Source organism: Pristis pectinata, chromosome 4, assembly GCF_009764475.1.
Source record: "Pristis pectinata isolate sPriPec2 chromosome 4, sPriPec2.1.pri, whole genome shotgun sequence".
Taxonomy (NCBI): Eukaryota; Metazoa; Chordata; class Chondrichthyes; order Rhinopristiformes; family Pristidae; genus Pristis; species Pristis pectinata.
This window is the reverse complement of record NC_067408.1, coordinates 101196961-101215942: the sequence shown is the minus strand read 5'-3', so window position 1 is coordinate 101215942 and position 18982 is coordinate 101196961. Positions and strand designations below refer to the sequence as shown.

General features: G+C 40.0%; 1 protein-coding gene across 5 annotated transcripts in view; it reads left to right on the top strand.

The window, feature by feature from the left end:
• Window positions 1-18982, top strand: part of LOC127569532 (melanocortin-2 receptor accessory protein 2-like) — a 38014-nt gene that overhangs the window by 876 nt on the left and 18156 nt on the right. For 2 of the 5 annotated variants that reach the window (XM_052014260.1, XM_052014259.1), the window contains exons 3-4: window positions 3823-3943; window positions 12692-13115. In XM_052014260.1, coding sequence (XP_051870220.1) covers window positions 12983-13115 — 133 coding nt within the window. In that variant the 5' untranslated portion in view covers window positions 3823-3943; window positions 12692-12982. Of the gene's footprint in view, window positions 1-3822; window positions 3944-6148; window positions 7486-12691; window positions 13116-18982 lie in introns of those variants that run through there. The other 3 variants (XR_007956210.1, XM_052014263.1, XM_052014262.1) reach the window with 3 other exon arrangements.

The window sequence follows — 18982 nt, the reverse complement described above, 5'->3', positions numbered from 1 at the left end:
AGAATTTACGAATGTATCACATGTACCTCTGTGCTTGCACTCACCCACCTCATAATTGATGATTTAGATTACCTGGTTGCTCTACGTTTGTTTTTCTCTAGTTGTGTCACTTAACCATATTAAGCTCCATGCAAAAAAAAACAAAATAATGTGGATATAAGAAATCTGCAGAAATTGCACTGCCTGATCAATAATTTGTCTAAATCCTCCTTAATTATGCTTACTATTTACTATTATTATCAAGTTTATATAGAGTCATGGAGTCATACAGCACAGAACCGGCCATTCGGTCCACCCTGTCTATGCTGAGCATCATGCCTATCTATATTAATCTCATTTGCCAACATTAGGTCCATAGTCTTTGATGCCTTGGCTATTCAAGTGCTTGTCTAGATGCCTCTTAAATATTGTTATTGTATCTACTTTCACCACCTCCTCTGACAGCACTCTCTGTGTGAAAATCTTACCCCACTCATCCCCTCTAAACCTCCTCCATCTCACCTTAAATCTGTGCCCTCTTGTTTTAGACACTCTCACTGTGGGGGAAAAAAAAGATTCTTATTATCTACCCTTTCAGAATCAGTATCAGGTTTATTATCACTGACATATGTCATGAAATTTGTTGTTTTGCAGCAGCAGTACAGTGCAAGACATAAAAATTACTAAAAGTTACAAATAAATAAATAATGCAAAAGAGGAATAACTAGGTAGTGTTTATGGGTTCATGGACTGCCTTCCTGAGGCACCACCTCTTGAAGGTGTCCTCAGTGGAGGGGAGGGTTGTGCCTGTAATAAAGCTGGGTGAGTCTACAACCCTCTGCAGCCTCTTTCGATTCTGCACATTGGAGCTTCCATACCAGGCGGTGATGCAACCTGTCAGAATGCTCTCCACCATACATCTGTAGAAATTTGCAAGAGTCTTTGGTGACATACCAAATCTCCTCAACTTCCTAATGAAGTAGAGCCACTGGCGTGCCTTCTTCATGATTGCATCAATGTGTTGGGCCCAGGATAGATCCTCTGAGATGTTGACACCCAGGAACTTGAAGCTGCTTACCCTTTCCACTGTTGACCCCTCAATGAGGACTGGTGTGTGTTCTCCTGACTTCACCTTCCTGAAGTCCACAATCAATTCCTTGGTCTTGCAGATGTTGAGTGTGAGGTTGTCGTGACACCACTCAACCAGCTGATCTATCTCACTCCTGTACGCCTCCTTGTCGCCATCTGAGATCCTGCCAACAACAGCGGTGTCACTGGCAAATTTATAGATGGCACTTGAGCTGTGCCTAGCCACACAGTCATGAGTGTAGAGAGTAGATCAGTGGACTGAGCATATATCCTTGACTTGCGCCTATGTTGAATGTCAGCGAGGAGGAGGAGATCCATACTCACTGTGGTCTCCCGATAAGGAAGTCAAGGCTCCAGTTGCAGAGGGAGGTACAGAGGCCCAGGTTTTGATGCTTGTTGAGTAGTACTGAGGGGATGGTGGTGTTGAATGCCCCTCATAATTTTATGTACCTCTATCATGTCATCCCTCAGTCTCCTTCGCTCCAGGGAAAATGAACCCAGCCTATCAAATCTCTCCTTATAACTAAAGCCCTCCAATGGAGGCAACATCCTGTTGAATCTCCTCTGCACCCTCTGCAGCACAATTAAATCGTCACTATCCCTTGTCGACTAGGCATACTTAATCTTGCCTTTTGCCCATACTGGAACACGTTAGTATTGAACTCTTAATATCTCACTTTTAAAAGAGATGTTGTTTTCTAGAAGCAGCTGCACCTAATCCTCTTTTGCTAGGTCTTGTCTTACACTATTGAAATTAGCCTTCGCCCAATTTAGGCCCTTAAATTTAGGACCCACTGTATCCCTCTCCATAACTACCTTGTAATTTACAGAATTATGATCACTATTCCCAGAATGCTCCCCCACTGACACTTAACATCACTTGGTCAGCCTCGTTTCCCAAGGTAAGGTTGAATACAGTCCCATCTCATATACATTCACAAACTTTTAAATGCTTATTTTTAGCTATTTGAGCAACAATGATGAAAACAACTTATGCTTCAAATACTCTGAAGCTCAGGTCATGATGAATATTTATAGCAATTTCTGTTTTTTTTTGGATTTCTTGAATTTGCAGTATTTTGCTGAGTATTTTTGAGGTCGAGATTGTGAAAGATACAATATAGTTTTGCTTTCTTTAACCTTCTCCATTTTTGAAAGTTTACCACCATTATTTACCAGTAATTTTCTCCTCATTTCTCTGAAAAATTGTGATTTGTGCAGGGTATAATGCCATGGACACAACTTCACTGCCTTTATAATCTCCCCATTAACAATTATATTTTTGGACAGAAATTTATTATCACATCAAAAGTAACAAACATAATTGGACAGCAAAGAAGCTTCCAGTTCAAGTTGTTGTTCATTTTAGGGTAAACCAAAAACAAATAAATTCAGTAATCACCAACTGTGGAAATATTTATGAATCTGAGATTTTTTTTCCACTTTCAGTGGCCCAAGATGCACGTTAATTAGGGTTATTGAACTTCCACCCATGGTGTAGTTTTCTTAACTATTTCCTTTGTTTAAGAAGTCAATTATTTGTTAATTTTCTGCTACTCAGAAGTAGTCAGAACCTTGCCCATTCTCCTCAGTATATCTTAGCCATCACTTCTTCTGTATTATTCACTCTCATTACTTTTTATTTCCCATTGCTCACTAATGCCACTTCAATGCAACTTACTTGATGGGCTTCTGGAAGGAATGAAAAATTTCATAATTCCTGAGCCAGCTGCTTTTGTTACATGTCAAGTTGTTGAAAAAAAAAGTAACACTCAGAATGTTGAGTAGTTTTACTACTGCAAAAGTAACCCAAAATATAAACTTAAATAGTTAACACAAAATTCAGTAATAAAGTATGTTGCTTTACTGTGAACAAGAACATCTTTGATGAATGTGAAAGTATTCCAGAATATTGATTGCTGAAGTCAATTGTGTGGTCAATGAGGGTCAATTGCTGAACAGCTGTGAATTTTAAAAAGCTGATGGCAATATCACTTGGAGGGAAGTTTTGTCTAGGGACGAAAGCAGAAGGAAGTCTGATTGGAATGTGGGAATGGTGAGGGATACAAGAAAGAGAGACTTAGTGTGTTATTGAGAGAGTGGGAATGAAGTGCCCATGTGAGATTGCAGGATTAAGGGAATGGATGGCAAGATGTGCAGGCTTATCTGTAGTGACAAGTTATTGAGGAGTGGAGAGGATACAGGGAATGTCTGTGATAAGTGAAACTGAATGACACAGATGGTTTTGGTACAGGATGAGAGAAAGTGGTGAAGGCTGGTTAATCACAGCAGAACTGTCTGCAAGACATGTAAATTGAAGGACATGAATGAGGACAGAGGAGAGAGAAAAAACAAGCAGCCACTGTGTGCTACAAAACACTGCAGTTCATGGAAATTGAAATTAAAAAAAATGCTGGAAATAGCTAATGGGTTAGTCAGTATCTGTGGAGGGGGAAAAACTGAGTTAGTGTCACAAGTTGATGATCTTTCATCTGAATTCACTAGTTCTGATGCAGACTGGAAAGGTTAGTTGTCTGAAATTGCCTGACAGCTGTAATTTGGCTAGACAGAAGTTGAGATGTTGTTCTTCAAGCTTGTGTAGGGCTTCCATGGAAAACTATAAGAGTTTCAGACAGAGGTGGGAAAGGGATGAATATTTAAAATGACAGGCAATTGGAAGCCTCAGGTCACTCTTATGGACTGAATGGAGGTGTTCTGTGAAGCAATCACCAGATCTGTGTTTGGTTTCTCCAGCACTGAGAGTATTACCTTGTGAGCACCAAATGCATAATGCTAAACTGGAAGAAGTACAAATGAATCATTCCTTCATGGCTTGTAATGGAGAGTCCTGCAGATGAAAAGTCTAAGCAACTGAGTAAGTTTATGTTTGGTTACATTTATAGCTATGTGATTTCGTATATAATTAACATGATATAATATAATGCCTAGAGGTAGTTGATAGTTTGCATGGGGTTTATTGCTTTTTTAAAAGGGGAAGCATTGTTGCATATATGAGATTTATTCATTTTTGGGATCTGGATGTCACTGGCAAGGCAAACATTTATTGTCTATCCCCAATAGCCCTTGAGAAGTGATGGTGAACTGTCTTTTTAAACTGCTGCAATCTTTCTGGTAAAGGAAATCCCACTGTGCTGATGGGTAAGGAGTTTCAGGATTTAGACCTATTGATAACGATATAGCTCCAAGTCAGGAAAGTTTGTAACTTGGAAGGGTACCTGCAGGTACTGGAGTTCCCATGTGCTTGTTGTCTTTGTCCTTTTTGATGGTAGATGGATACGGGCCGAATGCAGACAAATGGGATTAGCATAGACAGGCATTGTGGTCAACATAGATGAGGTCCTTTCGGCCTACCTCAGAATCAGAATCAGATTTATTATCACTGAATTTCACGTCATATATGTCAATGATAATAAATCTTATTCTGACTCTGAGGTGGGCCGAAAGGGCCCATTCTGTGCTATATGTTTCAGTGATTCTATGATTCTTTTCAATGAGGTCATGAGTTTAGGAGGTGCTATTAAAGTAACCCAGGTGATTAACTGTTGTGCATTTTGTAGATGGTGCAGCCACTGTGCATTGGTAGTGTAGGGAAAGAAGGTTTAGGATGGTTGATGAGATAAAAAATCAAGCAGGCAGCTTTGTCCTGGATAGTCTTGAGCTTCTTGAGACTTATTAACACTGCACTCATCTAGGTAAGTGGAGAGTATTCTATCACACTCCTGACTCCTGGCTTGTAAATGATGGAAAGGCCTCACTGCATCAGAACTGAGACACTCGCAACAGGATCCCAGCCTCTGACCTGTTCTTGTACTTACGTGGCTGGTCCAGTTGAACTTTAGGTCATTGGTGACTCCAGGATATTGATGGTGACAGACTCTCTCTTGCTGGAGATGTCATTGGCACAAATTTATTGTACTGAACACTTTAATGATGTAAAGATGGCTGTCATCAATAAAAGTTGTTCTCTTAACTCAGCTGAGTGGTGGTACTTGTAGCAACTCCAAGAAAACTATTGAGACTACAGGAGGGAGAAAAGAAAGAGAAAATGACATGAATGAGGGGAGATGGGGGGAAAATTGTTGAGAGAAATAAAAGGGAAAAGAAGCAATGGGCCCAAATCAGAGATGGCAGTTAAAATGTGCTTTCAGTGAATATAGGGAAAGATGGATACATTTGGTTTGTGAACCTAGAATATAAAGGCAATTACAGGGAGTTTAAGGGTAGTCTGTGGTGGTATGAATGGACAGAGTCAGGTTGGAACACCGAAAAACTATTGTTCAGGTTCTGATCCATGCCTGGGAGAAAGGGTGGGCGAGTCAGAAAGCCGACTTGAGTGGCAGTGTATCTGGGGACAAGTGACTGGTATTATTTCTAAGGAAGATGGACAGAGCGAAGGAGAGGTGGAGAACTGATAGTGAAGCAGCACAGAATGATCCAAGAGTGGAGCAGAATAAGGTGAGGGCCAACAGGAAACAGCAGATCATTTATTCTTCTTAATCTTCTGATGCACTTAAAACCTGCACTGCTGTGATACTTACACTATATATTTGAAAGCTGTTTTCAAGTAAGTCAACACTAGCTATGAGCCAAAGTTGTAATGGATTTCTGGCATGTTTTGAATGATTCTGGAAAATAGATTTATTCCAAAGCTCCATAAGGACAGGGCTGTATCACTGACATTTCACATGAGAACGTAATCCATCCAGAGAGGGCCTTTGGGTTGTTTACAACTGCAGCATTTAATTTACTGCAGGTCCATTATAGTAACCGTAACCTTTTTAACCCTTCGCAGCTTGAATACCTTTCATAATTCCATTTAAAAAAATACATCCTAAAATAAGATCTGATTCCAATTTTATAAAATTAGTAACAATTTGTGTATCACAGACTAAATGCGACTTCAATGACTTCCCGAATGACAAATGTGCTAAGGTGCAGTCCATTGGAAACTTATACCCAAAACTTGCATATTTTCATGGGACTGAAACAATGCATTTAACTAGCTTGGATATTATTAACCCTTGATCTCCTGTTTTGCCTTTGCTTGCCTTCACCATAGGAAAGAAGAAACCCACAAGATATCCATGAATCATGATCACAAGAATTATTTTCAGTCAATCTTGTCCATCACACAGTGAAATAGATTTTATTTTAACTGTGCCATTTCGATAATTTACCTTTACAATGATAAGATGCTATGTCATTGTATGACCGTGATGGAAAAAAGGTTATGAAGAACAGCTGATTGTCCTCAGGCTACTTTCCTGTATTTTTTCATTTACCCATTGACAATTCCAATATACCCCACCCACCCAGTCCCTATCAATTCTTCTTTTCCAAAAATCAGTTTCACCAATATAGTGCCTAGCTCACATACTTGTATATAATTTGCAGCAGGGAAATAAGCCATTTCTCAGCAGGTTTTGATGGTCTCAATACTCCATCTCCCAGTGCTTACCACTAAATCTAATTCTATGCTGTTCATACCAAGCTTCCTCTTAAATACATCTATATTGTTCCACATTCCAATCACTCTCTGGGCAAGCACTGAAAACCAATGAATCTACTATCTCGCTGGCTATTTCTTTTAAGATCTAGGATGGAGTCCATCAGGAATTTGAGACTTGTCAGACCACAGCTCCAACAGTTTGCTCAGTACCACTGTCCAGGTGATTGTAGTTTCTACAAGTTCCTTCCTTTCCTAATGTATAGTTTTTCTGAGATTTTCCTTGTATCCACTATCATGAAGACTGATGCAAAATACCTGTTTAATTCATCTGCCATCTCCTTGTTTTCCATTCTTAATTCCAGACTCACCTTCTAAAGGCCCAAGTCTCACATTTTTTTAGTTTTTGCTTTTAAATATAAACAGAAATGTTTACCATTTGCTTTTATATTATCAACTAGCCTTATCTTGTATTCTGATATTTCCTTCCTTATTAATCTAATGGGTTTTTTTGCTGTTTTTTACATTCTGTCCAATCTTCTGATTTGACACCCAAATTATATGCTTTCTCTTTAAGTTAGATACCATCTTCAGTTAACCATTGATGGTGCTATCTTAAGTTAACAATCGATGGTGGCTGCTCCCCTTGAACTTTCTCTTTCTTCCAATGTATTCAATGTATTCTGAAAGATCCCCTTATGTGTCAGCCACCGCATCTCCACTTACCTGATCCCTTATCCTAATTAGCTAGTTCAGTTTAATGTGGTAAATTGGTTTATTTATGGTCACAAGTACTGAGATACAGTTTTGTATGTGTTACGTACCAGCAACAATAGGAACACAGGGAGTCATGTATAAGTGTTAGAAACTATTTTATTAATAACTACTTATGATAATAAGAAAAGTAAAAATGTTAGATATTAAACATTAACCCCAAAACTAAACTCGAAGTGTGTTGTGTTTGTGTGTGTGTGTGGCAAATTCCCAAACTCCAAGTCCAGGAATAGTTCTCAAAGTTCAGGTCAGCAAGTCATAAGATGAAACGTAAGCAAAGGCTTTTGCAAAATCACTGTTGACTGAAGAAAAAATGTAGAGAGAATATAGAGAGACATTACAAAATCCAAATGTTCCCGATGGAACCCATACGACACCACAATCACTGATGACCTCCATTGCTTTGTTCCGAAGTATCTGCCACCCTGAAAGGCATTCGAGACGTGGCTGTCCACACTAATACCTGTTTTCCCTCTACAGGTTAACGACAAGTGGACTCCACTTGTTGCTCCAAAAATCCATACATGGGTTGTAGTGACAGGCACAGTTATTGTTCTTCATCCATTGTTACGGAGACCAGCAGTCAGTCTCGCTCTCTCTCGCTCTCTGCACTTCAACTCACTGAGCAAAACAAATAGCCAGCACGTTGTTATCTTCTTGCTGTTGTGATGACACCACGCACACACTACTCTAGTATATCTTAAAGGGGACATTCACCAAATAGCAACCTGATCAGTAACAGCATGCCATCCATAAGATCATTTCATCACTTTAGTTACCTCTGTTTACATGCCCATAGAGTATTCGTTACTTAACATTAAAGTAGCGGTCTTGGATCCATCCTTCTGTTCCTCCAACTGAATGTAAAATTCAATGATTTTATGATTACTGCTACCTGAAGGTGCCTTCACAATGAGATTATTAATCAATCCCATCTCATTGCACAATACCAGATCAAGTATAGCTGCTCTCATCATTAGCTCTGTAACATGCTGTTATATGGAACTATTCCTTATTTAAGCTAAGCTGGAGACAGAGAGAGTCATAGAGTCAGACACCACAAGCTTGGATGGGTTACTTGGTGGTCAGCATGACATGTTAGGCTGTAGGATTTATTTCTGGGTGTGGCATTTAAAACAACTATGTTCTCAGAAAATCTGATATAAAAACATGCAGACCAGCCAGAGGTATAAGCCATAACCAACATTAATCAAATTCCCTTATAATTAGCCCTCATTTTCAATGGATTTGTTATTTGAGCCACGAGATTTAATACTCGGTTTAGACACTCAACTTGAGCCTAGCCTCTGAATTGATAAACGAACATTTGTTTTCCTGTATAGAATTGTTATGTTAATCTTCACTAATAGAAAATGAGAGGCCAGAGAAAGCACAAACTTTCTGTAAACTGAATAATTGTAATAATTACTACAGCTTGCAGTAATAAATTGTCCTGACTGATAACAGCTTGACAGAAGGGAATAGGCAATCCACAGGATAAATTAACTGAAGGTGTTTTGTCTCATTGTTGATTTCAATCACTCTCATTAGGGTCAAGACAGATCAAGATGGTGTAATAATAGTAACCAAATGCAAAGTAAGATGAGATAGAGAGCACTTTTCAATGAAAAAGAGTCATTGACAGGTGATAAGCTATCTTTGGGCAACAAGAGGCTGAGAATCTCTACAAATGGTCAGCACAACAAAATATCAACAATTATATACATGCAGAAAAATAATGGATCCAATTTTAAATCTTAAGAAGAGAAAACTGAAAAGTTGTCCATTTTGTTCAAGGTATGAAACTGGGCTCATAGCATGCAGTATAAAATTGGACATCTTTTATAAGATAAGATCTTTATTAGTTACATGTACGTCGAAACACATCTTTTTGCGTAGTGTTCTGGAGGCAGCCCGCAAGTGTCGCCACGCTTCCAGCGCCAACATAGCATGCTCACAACTTCCTAACCTGTACGTCTTTGGAATGTGGGAGGAAACCAGAGCACCCAGAGGAAACCCACACAGACACGGGGAGAACATACAAACTACTTACAGACAGTGGCCGGATTTGAACCCAGGTCGCTGGCACTGTAAAGTGTTACGCTAACCGCTACACTACTGTACATAAATGCTCAATGATCTTTTAGTTAATAAAACTGATGTTTTAAATGGTTGCTTATTCAGTGCAGTTCACATGCTCACTTGGTTCTTAATATCAAAATTGCATTTCTCAAAAAAAGATAATTGCAGAATATAGACAACATTCCATTTTTAAAAATACTTAATTAAAAAATTATAAATACACTTTTTAAGAGTTTCTTTCCCTGCACCAAACAAAAAACAATAATTATTTTAAAAACAAATGCATATATTCACTTGTCACACTTGTACTGTCTGGTAACAGGGGTCACATAATGATATATTCATGCTTTTTGTTATCAACTTGCCTTTTAAAAAAATTCTTCTTAGGTTTACTAAAGCCGAAAAGGTGAGCATAATTTATATTGAGCTATAGGATCACAATACTTCATCCAGTGATTACTTCCTGTTTTAAAATATGCGTATGCTGTAGGTTTTAAACTTACTTACAAAGTTTGTTCTACATGTTAAAGTAAGGTTTTAAAAGAAACTGGTAAGAATAAACTTGTACATTAATTTTAATCAGCTTTATGCTTACCTACTATCTGAGTTGTAAAATTAACAAGAGCCCATTATTTCCTATGCACAAGAGTTATTTGCCAAATGACAAGATCTTAAAACAGGTTTGGGTTTCGGTTTTGTATCAAAGTAAAAAAAGTAACTTATTTTGGAAGTGCTCATTAGAGGTGGGAGAGGCAAAATAAAAAACTTCAGCTATTGGTATTTCTATATTTTAGGATAAACAGGTAACATACATGCTCATTGATCTATTAGCTAATAAAACTGAACAAATAATGATTGCATTTGAACGTGAAAACAAAAGACATATACAGTACATATAGTTAATACTGGTAGTTGTCACTGCTTTGTAGAAACCATTATGCAGAAGGTACTGCATTGTGGAATTTCATGTAACAGGGTTCTCCCCAAACAAATAACCACCTTTATCAGGAGTTCCAAAACTGCATTGAGTAATAGATGTGATGAAACATGTTCTGTGGAACATGAGGTACACACACAACTTACTTGTTCACTTAATCACAGTGGGCAAAAACAGAAAGGAAACCAGCATAAATGCTACCTTAGCACTTTAGATCTGAGTGGAAATCACTGATCAATAACTGCAATGCAAACTTCTCAACAGAGAGTGCCCAGCACTTGAAACATGAGAAAATCCTGATCTGCAGCACTGACCTTCATTTCCTTTTTCTGGACAATAAGAGAGAAAAAGCAGGCAAAATGAGAAGAGAAAACAAATTCTAGGTTGTACAGAGACACAAGAGATTCTGCAGATGCTGGAATATGGAGTAACACACACAAAATGCTGGAGGAATTCAGCAGGTCAGGCAGCATCTATAGAAGGAAATAGGTCAATGTTTCAGGTCGAGACTAGAAAGGAAGAGGGCGGAAAGCCAGAATAAAAATGTGGCGGGAGGGGAGAAGCACAAGCTGGCAGGTGATAGGCGAGTCCAGGTGAGAGGGGGAAGGTATGTGGGTGAGGAGGGGGTAGATGAAAGGGAATTATGTGAGAAGCTGGGAGGTGATAGGTGGAAGAGGCAAAGGGCTGAAGAAGAAGGAACCGGTAGGACAGTAGACCATGGGAAAAAAAGGGAAGGAGGTGGGAACCTCAGGCATCAACATTGATTTCTCTAACTTCTGGTAACCATTCCCTTATGTTTTCCCTTCCCCCCTCCCATTTGTTTTCCCTCATTCCTATGGCCTCCTCTCCCTGTCTCTTTCCCTCCCTCACCCTGTCCATCACCTCCCTCTGATTCCTCACCTTTTTTGAGAGATCATCTAATAGCTCAGCTAGGATAGAAAAGAGCTCTGCCTTTCTTTTTGTTATACTTCTGATATAAGGTTATTATGAGATGAGTGTGCAGTGTTAGTTTAAGTCATGACTTAACAAAAAGAGTTGGTGTCAGAGGCTGTACAAATAATCAGCCAACGCTATTTGGGAGTTGCTGCAAAATTGTTAAGGATTTTAAGTTCATTATTGGAAATGTCAGTGGAATTGTATGAAAATAGAACATAGAAAACCTACAGCACAATTCAGGTCCTTCAGCCCAGAAATGAGCACAGTTCTGACCAGGGTCCTATATAGCTGCAACATTACCTCTCGGCTCCTAAATTCAATTCCACAATTGATGAAGGACAATACACCGTATGCCTTCTTAACCACAGAGTCAACCTGTGCAGCTGCTTTGAGCGTCCTATGGACTCGGACCCTAAGATCCCTTGGATCCTCCACACTGCCAAGAGTCTTACCATTAATAATATATTCTGCCATCATATATGACCTACCAAAATGAACCACTTCACACTTATCTGGGTTGAACTCCATCTGCTACTTCTCAGCCCAGTTTCAGTGAATCATGACTGATAATCCCATGTGCTATACAGTTAATTCTGTATGGTTGCAGGTGACCCACATAGACTATTTTGAAGAAGGGTAGACACTGAAAGACTTTTTTCTGGTCATTATCACATTATTGTTTGTGGAATTTTGTCATTTGCAAAGTGGCTGCTGTACCTAATTTCAGCAGTCATGCCTGAAAAATATTTCTGCTGTACAGCTTTTGGGTCATGCAAATCTTACTATCCTTCCATGCCTTCACTCTGAGAGCACAGGATGCACAATAACATCTTAAATTTCTTTCACTATCTCCCCTACAGTTCAAGTGAAATAAAGCTGATAGTATCCAGAACCCACATATTCACCCCACTCTCACTATTTGCAGATACAGATCCACTCAAATTCCATTCAAAGCTGTCCGATGTCTTGAGTTCACTGTTCTCTCTTTGTTCCCCAATATCTATGTTTTCTGGAGTGAAACAGTTTTTTGTTTAAATGTCTAAAATCTAATTTGCATTTCTGCACTTAAATGTCTTTTAATACATCTGAGGTTACACTGATTTTTTTCAGTGAAATACAAATTAGGGCAAAACCTTGATTCAGCCTAAAATCAGCACATTTATGAAAAATGGGCCAACAGTTAAGATTACTTGGAAAAAGGCATCATCGTAATAAAATCATTTTGCTGCACAGCCAAGCACGCTGAGCCGATAGGGGATCGGAGTGGGGTTTAAGTAGTGGTACCTGGAGGTGTGTCGTTTGCATTGTGTTGAGTACTTGGGGATTCATTTCAGGTTTTCCTGATGGTTCGGTCAGATGCTGAGATTATTACTGTCAGTGAAACAGGTCTTCGACCTGAAACGTTAACTCTGTTTCTCTCTCCACAGTTGCTGCCTGACCTGCTATGTGTGTTTCTGGCATTTTCTGCTCGTTTTAGATTTCCGGCATCTGCAGTTTTTATTTTGATTTTTCAACGACTGCAAGAGATATGTTGGCCAGCAGAGGGAGATCGTTTCCCACCTCATACAGTGGCAGCGACGGCATCAGGGACTTTGTGGCAGGGCTGAGATTTTGTCTACTTCGGTCCGTCAAGTTAGGTGACTGAAGCGGAGGGGCAGCAGCTGAGCGGCTTTTCTCTCCGTGTGCTGTAGCTGTCTGGGTCTGCGTGCATTTACAGGATGGCTGAGGTCGGAAATATTGTCGCTCTCGGAAACTCCTCCGAGGAATTGTTCATTAACGACCCGATTTACGAGTTCGATTACGAATATTACGAATTCGATGTTTCATTTGACGGACTCAAAGCAAATAAGTGTGAGTATCCCCGTAAACTAGCATGGATTTTTATTAAGGAGACTTATCGGGCAACATAACATATTTAGTGCCTTCGAATCAGTTAACCATGTCAAGGTTTGTAACTGGTTGATCGCTTTTATATTAACGAGCTACGAAGGACTGATTTCTAAGTAACCTTTGCTGTAAAGTAATTTAATTTTTACACTGAAGCAAGACTCGGCTGTGCGTAAATCAGGTTTTTAGGATGGCGGGGAAGGAGCCCGTCGCTCAAAACCACGTGGTACACCTTTAATTTCCATCTCAACCACTCGATGTCTTTTTAAAGTGTTGGGTTTGCAAACTACAACGAAGTTAAAGGGTGGAATTGGATCAGTTCAGGATGGATGCTGAGTTTCTAATGGAATTGACAGATTAGGTGAGTTGCCCAGCTGGTATGTTCTGATGGACCAGGATCTCGGGGCTTCTCTGTTCCAGCGTATATATCCTCAGTTTAATCACAGCTGCAATGATGGCCGTGCCTTCAGCCCTCTAAATCTTCACCTCTGAACGTATCTATCCATAAACCCTCCACTTGTCCCTCCTCCTCCCAAATGTTCCTTGATAGTCATTCTTTAGACCTCTTTTCATCATCTTGTCCACTCAGTTTACAGAGCTCAATGCCTACTGTTGATGCTCTGTTGAAGTGTCTCAAGAAGTTTCATTAAAGCCCTATATAAATGCAAGGTGTGTCATGCATTGCTACTTTTTTTCTTAGTGTGTTTGTAGAACATAGCAACAGGAGGAGGCTAGTTAACCCCTAAAGCCGGTCCCTGTTATTCAGTAAAATCACTGTTGATTAGTGATATATCCTCAAACAGCCACCTTTTCCCTGTATTTTTTCATTCCGGTAACTTCTAAAAATCTCAGTTTTAAAATTAACAATTGATCTGGTATCAACTGCCATTTCCAAAAGATCAAAATTTCTGCCACCCTTTTATGTGTTGAAATGCTTCATAGCCATTCTTGTAAGGCCTGGATTTTAGATTACAACTACTTGTCCTGGACTCCACAATCTGGAGATATTGATTTATCTTGGTCTAACATGAATTCTCCTTAATATTTTGAAATGAACACTCCCCTAAAGTCAAGCAAACACAGGCCTACTTTTTGTTACCTCTGCTTGTAATTTCATTATGGTATCATTATGGTAAATTTATGCTTGACTCCCTCCAAGGAAGATATATCTTTCCTAATGCATGATGCCCAGAAATGCTCACTGTTCTCTAGATGTGGCTGCCTTCTTCTTAAGCAGGCACTCAAGATCAAGGATAATTTGTTTCCACTCCAGTTTTATGTGTTTTGAGGTGACTGACGAAGCCAAAGTGGGAATCACAGATTCTTCCACAGATGAGGCAGGAGAAGCCTGTTGGGATGGGATTGCAAGGTGGTGTGCTCCTTCTTCTGTTTATCTAGGGCTTCTGTGTGCTCCCAATGCACAAACTGGAGATTGTCAATATTTGAGATATATTCAATATATTCTCCACTTTGAGCAATGTTAGAGTGAAATGAAGTCATAAGGCATTCATTAATTGTGAAGGGGTAGCTGCTGAGATGTTAGACTAGCTCATTCTTGATGATGAAGCTCACCCGTTGAAGGTGGCATTCCTTTTCTGGTTTACCGCTTCAGAATAAGGTGTACTGCCTTGTTCTTTAAACTGGCCACTTCCTGCCTATGACATCTTATTCATATTGGCGATGTTGATGTCAAAGTGTCTGAGTGCCATCTAACCAGAGATTAGCTGCAGCATTATTTCTGCCCTCTTGTATTCCATTTCTCCAACTACAAAGGCCAGATTGCACTGGTATAATCTCTAGATGACTTTATCTTTGAAATAAAAAGGATGAATGAGAGTAGAACTTGACAGTTTATGGTATGTGAGGGTTTTATATGGCAACTGAGAAAGTATAGTTTAAATCTACATAGAATCTTTCTTTGTCCTTTTCTTTACTATAAGCGTAAGCATTAGCAGATCAGTGGGAAGTCTACAATCAGTCTTAATTCATTGTTGAGATATCTCTGAAATGACATACTGGCCTTCAGAATCAAGAACACTCAACAAGCACAGCATGTTCTGCATGATAAACATTTTAAAAAAATGTCTGGTATAAATTCAAATTAATAGTATATTTGCAATATTACTTTGAATGAATTATATAGTGTCAGCTTCATTGTTTGCTCTCACTTCCTAATCAAAGTCTGGTTTAACTCACAATCCTTGAGCATAGGATTGAGACAGGTGCTCCAGGACATTATGGATTGAGAGGTTAAACTTCTTAGGCAGGCACACAGGATCAAGGATAATTTGCTTCCACTCCAGTTTTGAGTGTTTTGGGGTGACTGACGAAGCCAAAGTGGGAATCACAGATTCTTCCACAGATGGAGCAGGAGACGCCTGCTGGGATGGGATTGTGAGGAGGTGCACTCTTGCTGCTGTTTATCTGGTGCTTCTGTGTGCTCCCAAGCCTTGACTGCTTCTGTTCTTTTATCGATAAGGTAGCTGTTTGAGATCTTAGGATTCTTTGTGGATCAGAGTAGCATCCTTTCATAGTGTTTCCTTAATTTCCTTATTCACATCTCAAAGCCTTATTAATTATTTTCATTAGTGTTTTAGGGATCTTAGATTTAAGAAAAATGAGCATAAAGGGTTCCTTGAGCTTGCTCTGCTCTTCAGATAAGATATCTTTATTAGTCATATGTACATCGAAACACACAGTGAAATGCATCTTTTGTATAGTGTTTTGAGGGCAGCCTGCAAGTATCGCCATGCTTCCAGCACCAACATAGCATGCCCAGAACTTCCTAACCTGTAGGTCTTTTGGAATGTGGGAGGAAACTGGAGCACCTGGAGGAAAGCCATGCAGACATGTGGAGAACGTATAAACTCCTTACAGACAGTGGCCGGAATTGAACCCGGGTGGCTGGCGCTGTAAAGCATTATGATAACTGCTACACTACGGTGCTGTGCATTAAACTCCTGGTCCACATTCCCATCCAGTTCCCATACCTCTTGATTCCCTTAGTGTCTGCAGATCTAATGATCTGAGCCTCAGCAACTGGGTGGTCCACAGCCCTCTGAGGTAGAGAATTACAAAGATTCAATAACATCTGAATGAAGAAATATCTTAGTCTCAGGTGGCAGGTAATTTAGTTCAATAAGTCTGCTCCAGAACAATTCAGTAATTCCCAGCAATTTTACTCCTTCAAGCTGTTATCCGATGTCCCTTTGAAACTTACTATTGAATTTGTTTCCTTATCGGCCAGTCGCTTATAATTTTGTATACCTCTATCATGTCCCCTCTCAGTTTCCCCTATTCCAAAGAACATAAACACTGCTTAACACCCTGTTAGTCACCTTGTTATAGGAGGATGTGGTTAAACTGGAAAGAGTGCAGAAAAGATTTATGAGGATGCTGCCAGGACTAAAGGGCCTGAGTTATAGGGAGGGGTTGGCCACGCTAGGTCTTTATTCCTTGCAATGTATGAGAATGAGGGGCGACCTTATAGAAATGTTTAAAATTATGAGAAGCATAGATATGGTAACAATCTTTTCCCCAGGATAGGGGAGGCCAAACTAGGGGGCATAGATTTAGGGTGAGAGTGGAAGGATTTAAAAGGGACCTGAGGGGCAACTTTTTCATGCAGAGGGTGGTGAGTATATGGAACGAGCTGCCAGAGGAAGTGGTTGAGGTAGGTGCAACAGTGTCATTTAAGAAACACTTGGATAGGTACATGTTGGGCCAAAGGGCCTGTATCCATGCTGTATTACTCTATGACTCTTAATCCGGTTTCTCTAAGTAACTGAAATGCTCCATCCTAGCAACTGCATGGTGAATCCCCTTTGCACCCTGTCTAGTGCAATTATGCCTTCCTCTGGTGTGGTAACAAGAACTCTACACTGTACTCCAGCTAAGGCCTAACCAGTGTTTTATAAAACTTACCATAACCTTCAATGCTCATATTCTATGCCCCTTATGCTTCTGCATTTCCTTATCTACCAGTGCTGCAAACTCATGGATCCTTGGGCTGTACACTGAGTTCCTCAATTCGTCAGTACTCCCTATTGTGGATATCTTATCCTTATTAGTCCTCCCAGAGCGCAATACCTTGTACTTATCAGGATTAAATTCCATCTGCTATTGTTCTGCTCATCGTATCAAGCAATCAATATCATTCTATAGCCTACAACTATCCTCCTCATTATCAACAACAATACCAGTTTTAGTAATCATACCTCCTACATTCCTATTCAGATCATTAATGTATATAACAAAAACCAAAGGTCCCAGCACTGATCACTGTGGTACACCACTGATCACAGGCTTCCAATCACGAAACAGCCTTCCACCATCACTCTCAGCCTTCAATTACCTAGCCAATTTTGGATCCAATTTGCCAGTTTACTCTGAATCCCATGGGCTCTAACCTTTTGGACCAAGCTCTCACATGAGATGTCAAAGGCCTTGCTGATACATGTAGATTACATTAACTGCCCTCATCAATACATTTTGTTAGCTTTTTGAAAAATTCCATTAAATTAGTCAGGATCTCCCCCAACAAAACCATGCTGACTATCCCTGCTTTACCAAGTGTAAATTAATCCTGTCCCTCAGAACTTTTTCAATGGCTTTCCTACCACTGACGTTAAGCTCACAGGTGTGTAATTACCTAGCTTATCCGGCTGCGTTTCTTGAATAAAGGTATCACATTTGCTGCCCTCCAGTCATCTGACATTTCACCTGTGGCGAGTGAAGATTTGAACAGTCTCTGTCAGGGCCTCAGCAATCTCCTCCCTCGTCTCCCATTGCAGCTTTGGATACACCTCTTGAGCCCTTGGGGATTTAGCAACCTTTAAGCCTGCCAAGACATCTAATACCTCCTTTTTAATTATAATGTGTTCTAGAATCTCACTGTCCCCCTCCCCAAGTTCTCCAACTACAACATCCTTCTCTTTAGTGAATATAGGCGAGGAGTATTCATTTAGGATCTTGTCTACATCCTCTGTCTCCACTTTGGCTTCCTATTGGGCCCTGCTCTTTTCCTGATTACCCCCTTGCCCTTAATATACTTACAAAATGCTATCGGATTTTTTTTCCAATAACTCTCCTGTGGAACACATTGGGATGTTTTTGTTACATTAAAGGTAGTGCATAAATGGGAATTGTTGTTGGTCTTGGTATTGGTATTGGTTTATTATTGTCACTCGTACCGAGGTCATGCATACCGTTCGTACAGATCAATTCATTACACAGTGCAGATACATTGAGTTAGTACAGAGTGCATTGAGGTAGTGCAGGGTAAAAACAATAACAGAATACAGAGTAAAGTGTCACAGCTACAGGGAAGTGCATTGCAGGTAGACAATAAGGTGCAAGGTTACAGCAAGGTAGATTGTGAGGTCAAGAGTCCATCTCAACGTATAAGGGAACCGTTCAATAGTCTATCACAGTGGGATAGAAGCTGTTCTTGAGCCTGGTGGTATGTGCCCTCAGGCTCCTCTATCTTCTTGCTGATGGGAGAGGAGAGAAGAGAGAATGACCCAGGTGGGTGGGGTCTTTGATTATGCTGGCTGCTTCACAAAGGCAGTGAGAGGTAAAGACAGAGTCCATGGAGGGGAGGCTGGTTTCCGTGATGTGCTGGGCTGTGTCCACAAATCTCTGCAGTTTCTTGTGGTCCTGGGCAGAGCAGTTGCCATACTAAACCATGATGCATCCAGATAGGATGCTTTCTGTGGTGCATTGATAAAAGTTGGTGAGTGTCAAAGGGGACATGCCAAATTTCTTTAGCCTCCTGAGGAAGTAGAGGTGCTGGTGAGCTTTCTTGGCTGTGGTGTCTACGCGGTTGGACC